Raw genomic sequence first — 15,828 nt, 5'->3', positions numbered from 1 at the left:
TACAAGAATCCATTTGAAGAACAATTGTACTTTTTGGCAAGCACCACCTTGAGACAGAGCTGGGTAGTAAAAGCGGGTTCATCACATTCTTACACTGAACATGGAGAAAGGACAACTTAGATTTCAGAGAAAAATATTTAGGATTTTGTTTAATAATCCTTCTTCCCCTCACAACCAAACTATCTTGACATGTGATAAAGACACATACCTATAAAAACATTAATTTTTATAAATTTCAGGGAATTAAGTTGTCCGGGAAGACTTTGCAAATGGATATGGCTAGAACATATTTAGGAGACAAATGTACTATATAGTATAGGTTTGATATCTCCTTGTGTTTAAAGATCATACTTTGAGACTGATTCACTCAGCTTTCATGCAGTTTAGACTTCAAGCTATATAAGCTTTCACACAGACATATGATCAAAATCAGCACTGAATCCACCACCTCTCACCAGTAATTCCTGCTAAGTAAACCTGCATAGTCTACTGAAGTAAATAAGGGATGTGGTTTATCAATTAAAATTGTGACATCTTGTTTTCTTAAACATACTAGATATGGTGTGGTGAGAGGTCCAGCAGCGTATGAAAATTCAATGCCAGTGACAAGTATAAACTTGATGGAGTTTAGCAATTGAATATGTAATTCTTCCTTATTGTCTGAAAATTCAAGAGGTAAAATTTCTTACTGAACAAAAAATTTTCCCACTGAAAAAGAAGCAGGTGCTCACCTTCCCACTCATGGAAGTGCATGTTTACAGTTCTAGGATTTTGTTTTCTTCTTAAGCCCCCACGTAAGATTCCGTGCTCATGCATGGGAGGAACTGATAATATTGGGTGGAGCCTGCTCCATTGTAGCAGTTCAGGCTTTCCCACGCAGTATTCTGGCAAGGCTGATTCTGCAAAACCTGTTAATCCAGTCTTTGGCCTCCCTTGAAATTGCCACTGGTGAAGTGCCATCTATTTGATTTCCCTTTGAGAAAAAAACTTATCTAACTCCCTCCAGAGCCATCCTAAGCATCAAATAGCATGGGATGCACTGAAAAAAGTACATGTGCAAGCATGTAAGTTTACAAAACACAAAGGAAAGATTTGAGTGAATTCATCTTTCCAAATCTCAAAGTTCAGATTTTTTTTGGTCTTAAAGTTTTGCAAAACAGCTTCAAAGGCACCGGCATTTAGAAGAAAATCACCTGTTTTCAGGTGTATTGTTAAACAAAAAATAATCTAACTCCTATGAAACCTTAGTTTAAAAAACTTTCCATTGACTTCAGTATATTCTCCCACCCCAAAAAAAAAAAAAAAAAAAAAATTTTAATGAAGTAAAGATTAAGTGTGCAGTACCACAACATGCCACTGAAACAAATAAATACCCTAACTGTCACTGTAGAGAAGCAACTATATATTTTCAGATTGAAGTGGAAAGTATTGCACCATTTATTTACTACTATTTTTTTTTTTAAATAGTTAGGCTTAAGTCTTTCATCCTTTAGATAGCTTTAAGTGAGAAGTCAGTAAATAGGTGGTGCACTCAGCTATTGCTGACTGAATTTATGAACTAATTTTCCAACTTTTGTGAATGGCTAGGTATGGGGTTTATTTTGTTTGTTTTTTGGTTGGTTGCTTTTGATAAAAACTTTAAGAAGCCCTTTGACCTAAGCTGCAGCTATCCTTAAGTTTAGAAATATACTCAGAGGAGAAATAGCACCATTGTGTGTTGCTTTCTTGATGTATCAATCAGCGTACATTTAAAGGCACAAACCTTGTGGGTTTTTTGCAAATATTTTTTTACACTGAAAGTTGTCTTTAAAAAGTTTACCATTTTGGTTAGTTTCTGTAAAATCTGAACTTGTAGGTACCATTGTTAATTAATACATAATGCTTCCAGAACATTTTAACTTCTAAAGAACACCAGACCATGTCTTCTTTCAAAATATTCTCTGTTCACAATGACGTAACATAAACCTCGTGCAGTGAAATCTTGCCAGAGATGATCGTTTGGAAAAATATACACCCAGCTTACCCGTATATGCTGCAACCTTATCTTCATCATGTCTTTTTTTGTGGATGAAATTTCCCTTTTTTTAAACTATCAGATTGGCATCAGCAGAGGATGCCTCTGCTGCAGAGCCAGGCCTGTGCAAGAGAATCCTCACTGTTAGCTACCTTTGCCCTACTTTCCTCCTAAATTTAGGAGTGCTCTTCACAGCACACACTTAAACAGTAGAAGACGACCACCCCCCCCACATGCTTTTACTTGTAGTTCTGAATGCGTAGATTCCCTCTACACAAATGAGTTTAATTCTTCAAACTGCAATAAGAAAACAAAACCACAAACCAAGCATGATATCAATATAAGCAAGACTGTTTGACCACAGCTTTCACTGTTAGTGGGTTACACAACTGGTCACAGCTTTGTCTTAAATGTAGTTTGCCACTATGACTGGTTGAAGCGGGGGGGAGGGGGGGCAGGAATAAAAGCATCATTAATGAGAATCCTAACCTTAAATGTTACACTAAATTGCTTTTCTAAGGAATATAGTATTTTTGCCCTGAGATTCCCCCCACCCCCCGTGGTGGGTGCTGTTCCTTTTAATAGTTGAATTGCATTACATTTGTTAATATAAAGTTACAATGAAGTGATCAAATCTGAGTACCCTAAATTTTAATTTCAGATATTTTCTTATAGGTGGAGCTGGTAACACTGCTTGACATCTTCCATTATATGACTGTTTTCTGTTGCTTATTACTTTGCCAAACTTTAACCAGTTGGGCTGAAATTTTCATGCTGGGTTTCTGCCTCAGGCTGAACTTTATTTTGGAAAGGTTTTTCAGTCATTTCTAAGAAAGAGACTAAGGAAAAATACGTTTTACCTACACTAAAAAATTCTAGCAGTCTTGAGAAATTTACCTCCCCCATGCTTCACAGTAGGGACTTGAAATTTGGTAGGAGATGGATTTCAGAGCAGGGATTTTTGCCATCCCTTTGAAAAGCCACCTACATTTGGTCGTTAGGTCTTTGAAAAGTTACTGGTCAGATATGCTCAGACTTCAAAGATTTTAATTGCTAAACACTTACAAGATTCTGTCCACTCTGAGTATACTCAAGCCTGTCACAGCTTCTAGTGCTGACCAGACTGCACATGCATCATTCTCAGAGTGACTGAGCAGGACTTGTTCCCAGCCTGAGTGAAGTCTAGACTAGAACTGAGCAGGGACCCAGTCTTTCGCATGTTCTCATTGACCCACTGTGCTGATGCCCAGGCAATGTAGAGAAGAAAGCCACCTGGACTTAAATGCAGAAGGCACAAGAACCAGACCCAGATGGGAAAGCACTAGGTTAGAACAAATTCTGTTCTCAGGTGGCCAAGTATAATTCCCATATATTTCAGTGGTGTTATTGTGCATATAGTTGAGAACAGAATTTAGTTTTAACTGTTCCATTAACTGCCTATTTTCAAAATGTTTTGGGAAGTGTCATGTAGTAACTATTAAGCCACTGGGAGAATATCTCCACAACCTTTACTCAGGTCAAGTAGGCATACTGAAATCACTAGAAGTACTTGCAGTAAGACGCTACTCAAGTAAGGGCTACAAAATATAGCCTTTGAAATCCAGAGAGCTAAATATACCAATTAATCTCCCTTCCATATAGTGTTTTGTGCTAAAATATATGATTCTGTATATGTATTTTAGTCAGTTTCATTCTCACATTAAACAGTTTTTCTACAGGTTTTCTGAAACGAAAAAGGCAGTGTTCAATAGCACTAGAAATTGCAAATAAAATGTTTAATTTCAGAAACTGAGTTCACCATTTATAAATACACTAAAACATAGTAAATGTAAAATTAGATTAGCATAGGTACAGTATTTTAACAAAACTACAATTTTTCTAAAAAGTCATAGGCAAATGAACGACTTGCTTCCCAAAAGTATTTAATCAAACTGAAATGGGAAGATGACTCTAGTAGTTGAAAGAAAAACATGGAAAACATTGTTTAAAATTTAAATGCTGGCTATTTTTACTCTATTTTTGAAGTTTAGAGGGTTCTACAACAACTCATTTGTAGGGCCCTGCTAAATTCACAGCTATTAAAAATGCGTCACGGACTGTGAAATCTGGTCTTGTGTGTGCTTTTACCTTATGCTATACAGATTTCACAGGGGAGACCAGTGTTTCTCAAATTGGGGGTCCTGACCCAAAAGGGAGTTGCAGGGGATCACAAGGCTATTTTAGGTGGGTCGCAGTATTGCCACCCTTACTTCTGCACTGCCTTCAGAGCTAGGCAGCTGGAGAGTGGCAGCTGCTGACTGAGGGCCCAATTCTGCAGGCAGCAGTGCAGAAGGGTGGCAATGGAGGGATAGCTCAGTGGTTTGAGCATTAGCCTGCTAAACCCCAGGGTTGTGAATTCAATCCTTGAGGGGGCCACTTAGGGATCTGGGGCAAAATCAGTACTTGGTCCTGCTAGTGAAGGCAGGGGGCTGGACTCAATGACCTTTCAGGGTCCCTTCCAGTTCTGAGATATGTATTCTATGGAGATATACCTACCATATCATGCCATCCTTACTTCTCTGGTATGGCTGGTGGCGGCTCTGCCTTCAGAGATGGGCTCCCAGCCAACAGTCTACAGCTGCCCAGCTCTGCAGGTGTAGCCACCACCAGAAGCAGCGCAGAAGGGTAGCAGTACTGCAACCCCCCCAACCCCACAATAATCTTGCAACCCCCCCACAATTCCTTTTTGGGTCAAGACCCCTACAATTACAACACTGAAATGTCAGATTTAAATAGCTGAAATCATGACATTTATCATTTTTAAAATCCTATAATAGACCGTGAATTTGATAGGGCCTACTCATTTGCATGATGGACACCAACAATTTTGAATCAACCCTACTACATAAAATTCTAAGCAGTGCACCATATCCATAAGGCTATTCTTCAGAATCAGAGTTGGTTATTTTTGTCCTAGGAACTTTAAGACAATTTGTTATACCCGGCTGTAATCATGTTGGGAACCAGGGCACAATTTCTACGCCAGGGAACCCTTATAATTTTGATGCACTAAAGATTAAAAAAGGCTTTAGAACATCAGATCTTTCACTGTAAATTTCTTGCCTTTTCATACACTGCATTAAACAACAAGCATTCATTCACAAACTTTGATAAAAACTTCCAAAAAGAGCTTATATAAATACTCAGAGTATTTCTGTAATTCAGTTACAATGTAAAACCTGAATAGGAGAACAGCACATGGGAAATTTTATTACAGATTATTGTATAACTGATGTTCCATAATACCTCTAAATTTAGTTACATTTTCAAATAGTAAGTCAATAGTTTCCTGTCATAGTAAACTTCTTCCATAATAATTCTTCATAACCCTTTACGTACTTTAGGGCTTGCAATTAAAAACTGCTAAGTAAAAAGATGGCTTGAACTCCACCTTTTATGTACAGCTTTCTTTTGACAGCTACAAAAGCTATTTTGCTGCAATTAAAGCAATGTTTAACTAAAATACAGTACCTGGTTTATGGTTTTTACATAATTGAATAAAAAACTACAGAATAGAACTGTTTACATCTTTTTTGCCATTCTATTAAAACAAATGACCGCGCTTTAAGTTCATTTACAATTATGGATTAAAACCTACATAATTATGTATAATTTGACAAGACAGGCTATTTCTAGTGTGAACTTTTAAAAAACATATATACAATATCTGGCCTGAAGAACTATGAATAAGGCACATGTAGACATTTTAATGAAAGCTGACAAAACTAAAATTTTGAATTACAGTCACTGATTAGATGTCATACATGGCCCCTACTGGAGCAATTTAACAATCCAAATATTTAATATCCAGTGAGCAACAATAGTTTTAGTCTGGCAATTTGTTCATTAGTTTCAATACTGGAAGTATATTAAGGGAAGATTCACTTTCAAAAAGATAAGTTTTTCAAAGTGTTCAATCATTAGCCTTGACTGACTAAAGCTGCTGTTTTCATTGGATGTATTGAACAATCTCTCTGAAGGAACAATACTTGGTGGACAACCCAAGAATCTGACAGCCAATTTTGACAATACTGGCCAAGATGACTTCTTAAAATCCCAGTAAGTTAGTGGATCACAGTTATGCTCAAGCACTTCTTCCTCCAAGTATGAGAGCACCATTTCCTCTGGTAACTTTGCCTTCTCTTTTAGATCTTTTGATTTTTTCATGTCAGCCATAAGTGACCAAAGATTATCCTCCCCACAGGAGTTTGTAGATGGTGAACCTATATCGCACCCATTAGAAACAGGTTTATCATCATCTGAGGTAGAACTCAATATTTCCAGCTCCCTGATTAAGTCCAGTTTATACTGTTCAGCCTCCTCCTCTGTAAATAAGGATGTTTTATAGCGGGGGTCTAAAAGTGTAGCAAAAATGTACCTTGGATCATGAAGTGTGCTGGACAATCTACTCGCCATAGCTTCTTTCAAGGATTTTAACATGGTGTCAATGCCCATTGTTTCCTCAAACAACATCTCTATTTTCCTGTTAAGTATGTGAATCATTGGAATCACCTGGCTTAAAGTGGACATGTGTGTACTCATCTCTCTACTTGCAACTTCAAATGGTTTCAGAGCATGACACACAGATTGCATAACTACCCACTGATCACAACTTATCAGCTCCCTAAAGCTGCACTCTATTGACATTTCATCAATTGCTCTTTTCTGTTCAATTAAGCGTTCAAGCATATGGAATGATGTATTCCATTTGGATGGAACATCTTGAATAAGTTGATGCTGGGGCAACTCATATTCTTTTTGTAACTCAGCTAATTTCTCCTTTGCTTTTGCTGACCGATGAACACGTTCACAAATCTTTCTTGCAATACTAAGCAAATTTTGAACCATTCTCTGACTTTTAATAGCCTCATTTACTATGAGATTAACAGTGTGACCAAAACACTGCACACTCGAATGATCGCTTTCATTTAAAGTTTTTCCTATACTTTGATTATCAGTAACAGTAATCCCAATCTGAAGGCCAATGGAAGTTATCCAGGCTTCCCACCAATATTCTAGCTGTTTTTGAATACTGATGCCATTGTAGTCACAATCAATCTGTGACACGTTTAAAAGTGCTGTACAATGGTAATCTTCACACTGTGGTCTAAATGAGGACTCAAATGTTACCCAGTGAGCAGTAAGAGTTAGATATTCTCGTGTTTGATTGCTCATCCATATTCCTGATGTAAAATGTATTACTCCGCTTTCAGCTTTTTTCAGATGTGAAATAATTATTTGTTTCACATTATCATACATTTCTGGAATTGCTGTCCTAGAAAAATACGATGGTGAAGGTAAAGAATACTGAGGTTGCAAGTATTCAAGCAGCCTGTTAAAGCCAATGTTGTCTACAAAAGAATATGGCTGAAGGTCAAGTGCAATCATTTCAGCTACAAGACTTGTAATTTTTTTGGCAACTGGGTGAGAATCACAAAACTTGTCATTGGTTTCATCAAAGGTTGAAGATCCTAATAATTCTGTGCTCAGTGGCTTGTGATTATCCATAGAAGAGGACAACACCGTCTCTGAAACATCAGTTTTCAGCACATTGTTATGAAACCGCTGCAAATGTCTTAGAAGGCAACTTGTACCTAAATTTATTGGCTTTTTCCCCCTGCTTATTGTACGTCCACAGTGCATACATATTACTTTAGTTGAATCTGCAGAACAAATTGAAAAGTGATTCCACAGTTTTGAGGTCTTCTTGCTATTGACAGGAAATATAATTGGATTACCATTTGTAACCATTGTGGGTAAGTCAATCAATTTTGAGGATGAACATTCTGCAGAAGCCAAAGTAGCATAAGGAGAATTTGCCAAACTTGCATCTATAAAACTCTTTTGGTTCCCAATCACTTCAGGGTGGCGTCTATATAGATGTCTCATCAAGCAGCTTGTGCCTACATCTCCTTTTTTCCCACAACTTATCATACAACTGCAGTATCTACATATAGCTTTTAGACTGTCCACTGGAGACAGTGAAAAATGATGCCAAACTTCTGATTTAAGCCTTTTCATAATCCTTTTATTCTGCTGAAACACAGAGCTACGTTCAAATATCAATGGACTTAATCCGTCACACTGCTTCTCAGGAGACGACACTAAGGAGGCTTCACCTATATCATCAGCTGACAACATCGATGAGTCTTCCACCAGAGCATCTCCAGAAGGGAGAGTAGAATGGATCTCCTCTGCCATTCTATCTGGAGAGGAAGAAGCAGACATTGATTCTTTAATCAGTTTTCCTGGAGAGGACGACACAGAATTCATATCACCATCAGAGGGCAGTAAAGAAGGCAATAAAGTTGGAGGAGCAGAGTACAAGGGTGGTATGCTTGTACCACCGCCATTCTCCTGCAAAACAATAGAACGATGGGCTCTCCACATGTGCCTTATTAAGCAACTAGTTCCAAGATCTTTTCCATTCTTTCCTCTGCTGAATTCATTCATGCAGTGGATGCAAACTGCTTTAGAATTATCTAAAGGAGACAAATAAAAATGTTTCCAGACAGCAGATCTTCTTCTGGAACCTGATGTACTCTTTGGAATTGGAAGAGTTTTCTCTGCTACATTCTCCACAGTTTCATCATATTGATTGTTGGGTAGGGGTGGAGACGACCCAGCCATGACTTCTTCTTTGATGCACTTTTCAGAAACTGAAAGGTCTGATATTTCTTCAGAAGAGACTATAGAAACAGATTCCTCAATTACTTGATCTGGAGATGGTATCTTAGAAGCAATTTTCTTGACCAGTTTTATAGGCGATAACACAGCACTTAAATCTCCAACATCTGCAGACTGAGCAGGCAGTAACAATGAAGGTGAAGAAAGAGAAGCTAGACCCGGCATACTTCCATTTTCTTGAATAAGTACAGTAGGATGAGCTCTCCTCACATGCCTCATGAGACAACTTGTACTTAGGTCCTTTTCATTTTTACCCCTGCTAAATTCTTTCATACAGTACATACATATTGCTTTAGTGCTGTCTCGAGGGGATATAAAAAAATGATTCCAAGCAGGGGATTTTTTCCGGGAGCTTATATTTCTGCTAGAAAGGAGGCTTTGTGTCACAGCTTCCATTGCTACATCATAAAGAGTACTACTATACTGAGAAAACAGAGATCCATAATCATCTTCATTTTCTGTAGATAAATATTTGCCAGGATTGTTATTGATGAAATGTTTTTCTTTGACTTCTTGTTCATCACTACTGTCTGTATGTTTCAAATCTTCATGTTCGTCTTTTATATCCATTCTTTCCAAAGTACAATTATTTATGCCATCATCTTCTTGCTCTACTTTTAAATTGTTGATTTTATCTAACACAAAATTACTGTCCATTTTTGGGGAATATGCCTTATTTTTTTCCATGGGTGACAAATTATTCTTGCTGAGTCTTCATGTATTAAGAAATAAATAAAAAGTAAAGATGATTTAAAATTTAATTTAAATGATATATCCTGCGTAATGCACAAACAAAAATGATTCAGTATAACCCTTGGGTTTTGTATTCTATATTTTTGTTGTGCAAATTTAAATATCATTAGTCACAAAAAAAAGTACTGAAAAATTATAGCTCTAGTTTGTAAAATCTCAATTTCTTTCCGGGACCAGGAGATCTCAGGTCACAAATTAATTTCTCAAAGACAGCTACTGTTAAATATTTCATGTTGTAGACATAAGCCTATGAAGTGAATGTTCTGTTTTCTTCATCAAGGAAGCCATTCTGTTGATGTTGATTAGGTAATTATGATCCTTTCACACCATCTAGAAATAAAAAGAAAACCATGTTAAACAGTTCAGATTATTATAATACAAGAAAAATTAAGATATACCAGGGATCAGCAACCTTTGGCATGTGGTTCGCCAGGGTAAGCACCATGGCGGGCCGGTTTGTTTACTTGCCACTTCTGCAGGTTTGGCCGATTGCAGCTCCCACTGGCCACGATTCGCCACTCCAGGCCAATGGGGGTGGCGGGAAGCGGCGGCAAGCACATCCCTCGGCCCGCACCAGTTCCCGCAGCCCCCATTGCCCTGGAGCAGCGAACCGCGGCCAGTGGGAACCGCGATCGGCCGAACCTGCGGACGCAGCAGGTAAACAAACCGGCCCAGCCCGCCAGGATGCTTACCCCGGTGAGCCGTGTGCTAAAGGTTGCCGATCCCTGAGATATACTTCTAGAAACAGTGGGCTTATTTAATACATAATCCCCCCGCAAAAAACCCTGACAGTTTATGATGTCAAAAAAAAAAAAGGGGGGGGGGCGGAGGGGACTTTCACTCTCTCGAGCACACAGGTGGAAACGCTAGTTATTTTAGCTTTGAGTTTTGCACTTAGGGATTTTAGTTTTGCTTTGTTTCACATTTCAGTGATTGAATTCAATCTCCAAATTTGTTATAATTCTTCAGAGAACAACTGAATGTTCCATATAATATGTTTAGAAACATTTATTAAGTTTTAATGAGGAAATACTTATCCTTTGAAATGCATCCAGCTTTCTGGAACCTTTGGGTTCCTCTAGCTGAACAACCACAGTCCTCACAAACTCAAAAATTCCCTCCATCACTCCCCTCACCTTGGATGCAAGTCGCTTTTGATTTTTTTTTTTTTTTTTTTTTTTTTAATTAAATGCAGTAACTGTTTCTTCAAGATAATTGAACTATACACAAAAACCAATGAAGCTGCTTGGCTCTGTCAGCAACTTCCTTCTCTGACACAACAGGAGGCAGCTGCTTTTCTAGCAAAACTGCAGGCTTCCATATTGACACCTTGGATTTCAATCTCTCTATCACCCTGCCCCTTCTTACTAATAAGGGCTAAGAAGGTCACAGAAGCAGAAGTTGAAGTTGTAATGGGCCACAGCTTGAAATTCTGCTATGAAGGCAGCTGTTCCCTCTGACTTAACTGCCTGTGGTTCATCAGAGCACTTCTGGTCTGATATCTGAGAAAGCCTGTCAATCTGGGACTCAGGTGCTGGGTTTACCAAACATGGTTAAGGTGAGGGAAGAACAGAGGTTGGCAGCAAGGCTGGAGAGCAGAGCTCCTGGCTGACTCCTAGTAAATGTCACTGATTAAAACTGATCTGCATTTAAATGCTAGAGAAGGATCAAACACAAAACCTGACACTTAACACTACAAAATGCACTCTTGTCTGTGTAAGTTACATTTTTAGGGACTAAAATTCACCCAGTGTGGGGAAGGCACGCAACAGAATGCACAGATTTTAGGCAGGCTTGGACATATGTTTGTAAAAATGTCCTTGCTAATTCTCCCTGCCTGTGTTTCACATATACAGGTGGCTTCTCTGTAGACTCTGCAATGTGGTGGATACAAAGATTATCCGGACACAAGGCAGAGTAACAATACATGGCAAATGTAGTGACACAGGAAAAGGTTTGTGGTACCAAGAAGCTTTGACAGAGCTGTCAACTCTCCCAGTAAACATGATTTTTGGCCTCAGTTGTAGGCAATCTTGGGAGGTCACCAAAAGCTGCAGCCTTTGTATGACTTTCGGACCTGGAGGAAAAAGCCCTTTTGTTTGGTTAGCTTCAGTATTTTCCTACCTTCTACGGAAGAACAGTCTACCATAGCTGCTGCAAGAGGTAGAGCTCCCTCCTGGGAGAAGCAGAAAGAGTCTATATCATTTTCACATGTAGAAAAGGGGCAGCAGAAGGAGCACAGCAGCTCTGCTCCCTCCTCCCTACCCTCCTGTGCAAAGTGACAGTTGCCTCTTCTCCTTCCACCCAAGAAGGAAAAGAAGAGGACCCTCGCTGATCACCAGGCTTGGCAGGTGGAGCCCTCTTGATGCTGCAAAAGGGGGCAGATGTGGGCTATGAGTGGGGCAGAAGAGAATCAAGAAAATTAACTGGCATTTTTGGTTTTGGAGAGAATATAGAAGCCCTGCACAACAATATCAGGCAGCATTCAATACAGATTTGTGTAATGTGATCTCAATTTGGGACTTTGAGCGAGAGCTTCTGCAGCTGGAGCCAAAAATCACCTCACTTGCTACAAAGTAGTGAAAGCTGGTAACACATGATCACACACATACAGAGGAGTGGGCAAGGAGTCCTCAAAGAGGAAATCAAAGAAAATGGGGGTGGGGAGGAGCGCAGAGAGGAGGAAATAAAATATTTGGCAGATGGTGAGTGTATACAAATTAGCTAATACATGTCTCTTAAATATGCACATGTGCATAAACACAGGAATTCTGGGCCTACAGACTAGTTCCCAATTTGAGAAACCTTAAACAGCCTTTTTTTCCAGGAATTATTCAACCCTCATCTTCTAATAATCAGATCCCTTTAAGGTGACAAGATGAGCATCCTATGAGAGAGATTCTTACAGTGGCATACAATGAAGTCTAAACCTGTTTATAACCACGCTACAGGATTTATGCATGCTTGCACACTGGGCACAGAAACTCTACTCCAGCTTAAGAGCTACTTCTAGAAGTACAGGATATTCAAGGAAAAGGTTTTTGCTTCGTGTAAGAGACATGCATAAGACAGATACCCCACAACACATATTTAATGCAAACTGTATAAATACTATGGTTTTTCCAATGACAAATATGGCTGCTAACCCTTATGAAAACTCATTTCAAGTTTCAGAAACCATTCACCTCTCACAAAGTATGAAGCGTATATGCTGGGTGAAATATGGAGATTAATAATATATGGGGAGGGGGTAAAGACGGATAGGTAAGTGTATTTTTGTAGAGTTGAATGCTTTTGAGTTTTGAAGAAAACTGCTATGTTCTCTTAAGGGTTTTTCCTCTGGAAGTGAGCAAATGCTTCTTTCTAATGAAACTCCACATGAATTTTCTCCTGGAAATAGCACTGTTACTATGGTGTGTACACTGGAAACAACTTTAAAAAAGAGTTTGAAATTTTTGTCATTTATTCGGAATTAAGAAAATTCAGCCTCAGTCACGAGCTCATCATTTGGTATCTTAAGAAAAAAACATTTGATGTAATTTTAAATGTAAATACCTTGTGTACTTCAGTACACACACAGTTTTGTAATATTTGTTAAAATGCAAAGTTTACAAATGGCTATTGTAAAATACTGCAAGCAAAATTCTGAAGTGCATAAAATTTTCAAACTCCAACTGAAAGTCATTTGTGCCTTTGAAAATCTCAAGTTCATATACACAAACAATGAAATACAGATAATTAAGGAAGGTAATAATGGTAATGAAAGTCCAAATATTTTTGATAGGAGAAAACAGAAATAAAGAAAAACCATTTGTTCAAATCTACTACTATTATCGAGGCCAAAAAGAAGCATTTCTGAAAAACAAACATCTCTAGGTGTTGAGTAAATATAGCAAAACATGCGTCAAAGAATACTTCCACATATGTAGATAACTTGTTTCTGAAAACAAATAAGGTACCCAGAGGTTGAGAAAATTTTGGATTTCATACTGACTAGTAGGTTAGTGTTAATTGTGGACCTAAATATCCCTGGGAATCCTTCAGCAAGTGATCATTTATAACAATAGGTGTTTTAAAAGGTGCTTGAGTTATAAAACTAAAGTATATAAAACTAGCAACATATATGGTTGCTTTAAGGCAGTGGTTCTCAATCAGGGATATGCGTACCCTGGGGGTACACAAAGGTCTTTGGGGGAGGGGGTATATCAACTCATCTAAATATTTGCCTAGTTTTACAACAAGCAAGCAGTAAAATTCAGCTAGAAATAAAGAAAATATTGTTCAATACTTGGGGAAAAATTTAAACAACATTTGTAAATATGATTGAGAGAATAAAGACAGCTAAAGAAAAGAGAGCAGACATTAGACATGTCAGTTTTCCATGGAAAACTAATAGGAAAACTGGAAATGCTGTCAAATTTACTAGCTTGTCCACAGATTTAGAAAACATGGAAAAACCCAAGTGTCCAGTGGAGATACTAGACCTCATTGGTGTTCTCCAATTCTAACAAAGAAACTCAGGGCTCTGAGTGGCTTACATTTCTCAACTGATGTCGTATTTCAGACTTTAAAATAAATTATGGAATATTACTTAGCACACGCTTCTATAGTTCTTTATATTTTCCAAGTGTTGTACAAACATTAAGTAAAATTTAGGAAATTAAATATGATTAGAGATTTGTAGGACTATAGTGCTAGATTTTGGTAGTGAGGAAAGATGAAAGAGTATCTGGCAAATTAGATATTAATCAATAAGAAACAGACATCAATGTCTAACAGATATGTCTTAAAAGAACTAACATATAACTGTTTATTTTTTAAATTAATGAACTTGTTTGAAGAAAAAAAATATAGAACAAGACAGTTTATGAAAGGAGATGACAACCTAGGAAATTATTATTCTAATGTTTATCTGGTACTGAAGTGAAACAGGTCAATATTAAAATAATAAAAAAGAGTATTAATATGCAACCACTAAGAATAACATGGTGAATGATAAGCAACATAAGTTGATAAAAAAACAATTATGCCAGATAAACCTGTTAGCCGCCCTTTGACAAAATTACATGTTCACTAAACAAAGATTGGGAATGCAGTGGAATTAATTTATCTAGAGAGACTTTATACCAAAAGCTTTCAATCCAGCCCCGCCTGGAAAGGAAAATACAAAAGTTGGAAAGTTACCATAAGATTATATTAAAAGATAGTGACTAGGGCTCCATTCCTGGAATCAGATCTATGTAGGCAGAGATTTACACTCTCAGAGTCCTACTGAAGTTGACAGGGCTCTGCATAGGCACAGATAGCTGCCAGAGTGGATCAAATTGCAGGATTAGTACTTTAGTTCCCCAAAATTGGTCTTGGGACCTAAAGGAATAGATCCTGTGCTGAGCCTCACAGCAGAACTTGGGAGGGGGTGGGGAGGCAAGAATTGGGAAGCGGCTAAAGAGGGTCTAAGTATCAGAGGGGTAGCCATGTTAGTCTGTATCCACAAAAACAAGAGGAGTCTGCTGGCACCTTAAAGACTAACAGCCCTTAAAGAGGGTCTGTGACTAAGTCACTTTTGTACCACCTGATTTTTCAGCCAGCTGAGGAGAGAAGAAGAAATGTATGGTTTACTGGGACTGCCCACAGGCTGTCCCCTAGCCTACCGCAGCCAAGAATTTCTGTAGCACCATGGAGACAGCTCCTTCCCTGTCCCTAGTGCCAATAACTATACCAGGAGTTGCAAGTGGGATGTACAGGGCTACACAAAGTGATCATGTGATTCTTGAGCTGGGGGAGTTCTCCCTGTAGCTGACTGCATCATGTTTACACCCCCTAAATGCCACTGGAACAGCTTACAGTGGTTGGGGGCCAGACATATTTACTATCTTCATTAATCCTCCAGGAGATGAGTAAAGTACATACTGATACGGTCTGTAAATTATATCAATGTAGGAGTGGCACCTGAGAACAATTATAAAAAGATCTGAATAGTTTAGAGAAATTTTAATAAGATAATTTAGAGAAGTGTAAATTAATAAGTGGGATAAATTACCACCATCACTCATCACAAAATCAAAATAAGAGTAATATCTAGAACAGTCATCAGAAGAGTAACGAAGAAAAGGATTTGGCAGAAAAAAAAAAAAAAAGGGACAAATTCACTTTTAAGAGACCAATGATTACTAATACTGAAAAATACCTGACTGTAAACGCTGAAAGAATGTTAAAAATCTGTTTTACTTGTGTTTATGCTCTTAATTTCTTTTTCAAACTCGATTCACTTTTAACAGTGACAAATTGGAACAACAGGGGAACAATCTTGTGATTAAGCACTGGGCTAGGACTCC

General features: G+C 38.1%; 1 protein-coding gene across 1 annotated transcript in view; it reads right to left on the bottom strand.

The window, feature by feature from the left end:
• Positions 1 to 5,237: 5,237 nt before the first annotated feature.
• ZBED4 (zinc finger BED-type containing 4) overlaps positions 5,238 to 15,828 on the bottom strand; it is a 28,087-nt gene continuing 17,496 nt past the window's right edge. The window contains exon 3 of the mRNA XM_024215653.2: positions 5,238 to 9,823. Coding sequence (XP_024071421.2) covers positions 5,906 to 9,427 — 3,522 coding nt within the window. The 5' untranslated portion in view covers positions 9,428 to 9,823 and the 3' untranslated portion in view covers positions 5,238 to 5,905. The remainder of the gene's footprint in view (positions 9,824 to 15,828) is intronic.

The sequence above is a fragment of the Terrapene carolina genome, unplaced genomic scaffold, assembly GCF_002925995.2.
Source record: "Terrapene carolina triunguis isolate 2854851 unplaced genomic scaffold, T_m_triunguis-2.0 Scaffold68, whole genome shotgun sequence".
In the NCBI taxonomy this organism is placed as follows: Eukaryota; Metazoa; Chordata; order Testudines; family Emydidae; genus Terrapene; species Terrapene triunguis.
Note: the sequence above shows the minus strand (reverse complement) of the source record. Positions and strands in the feature narration are given on the sequence as shown.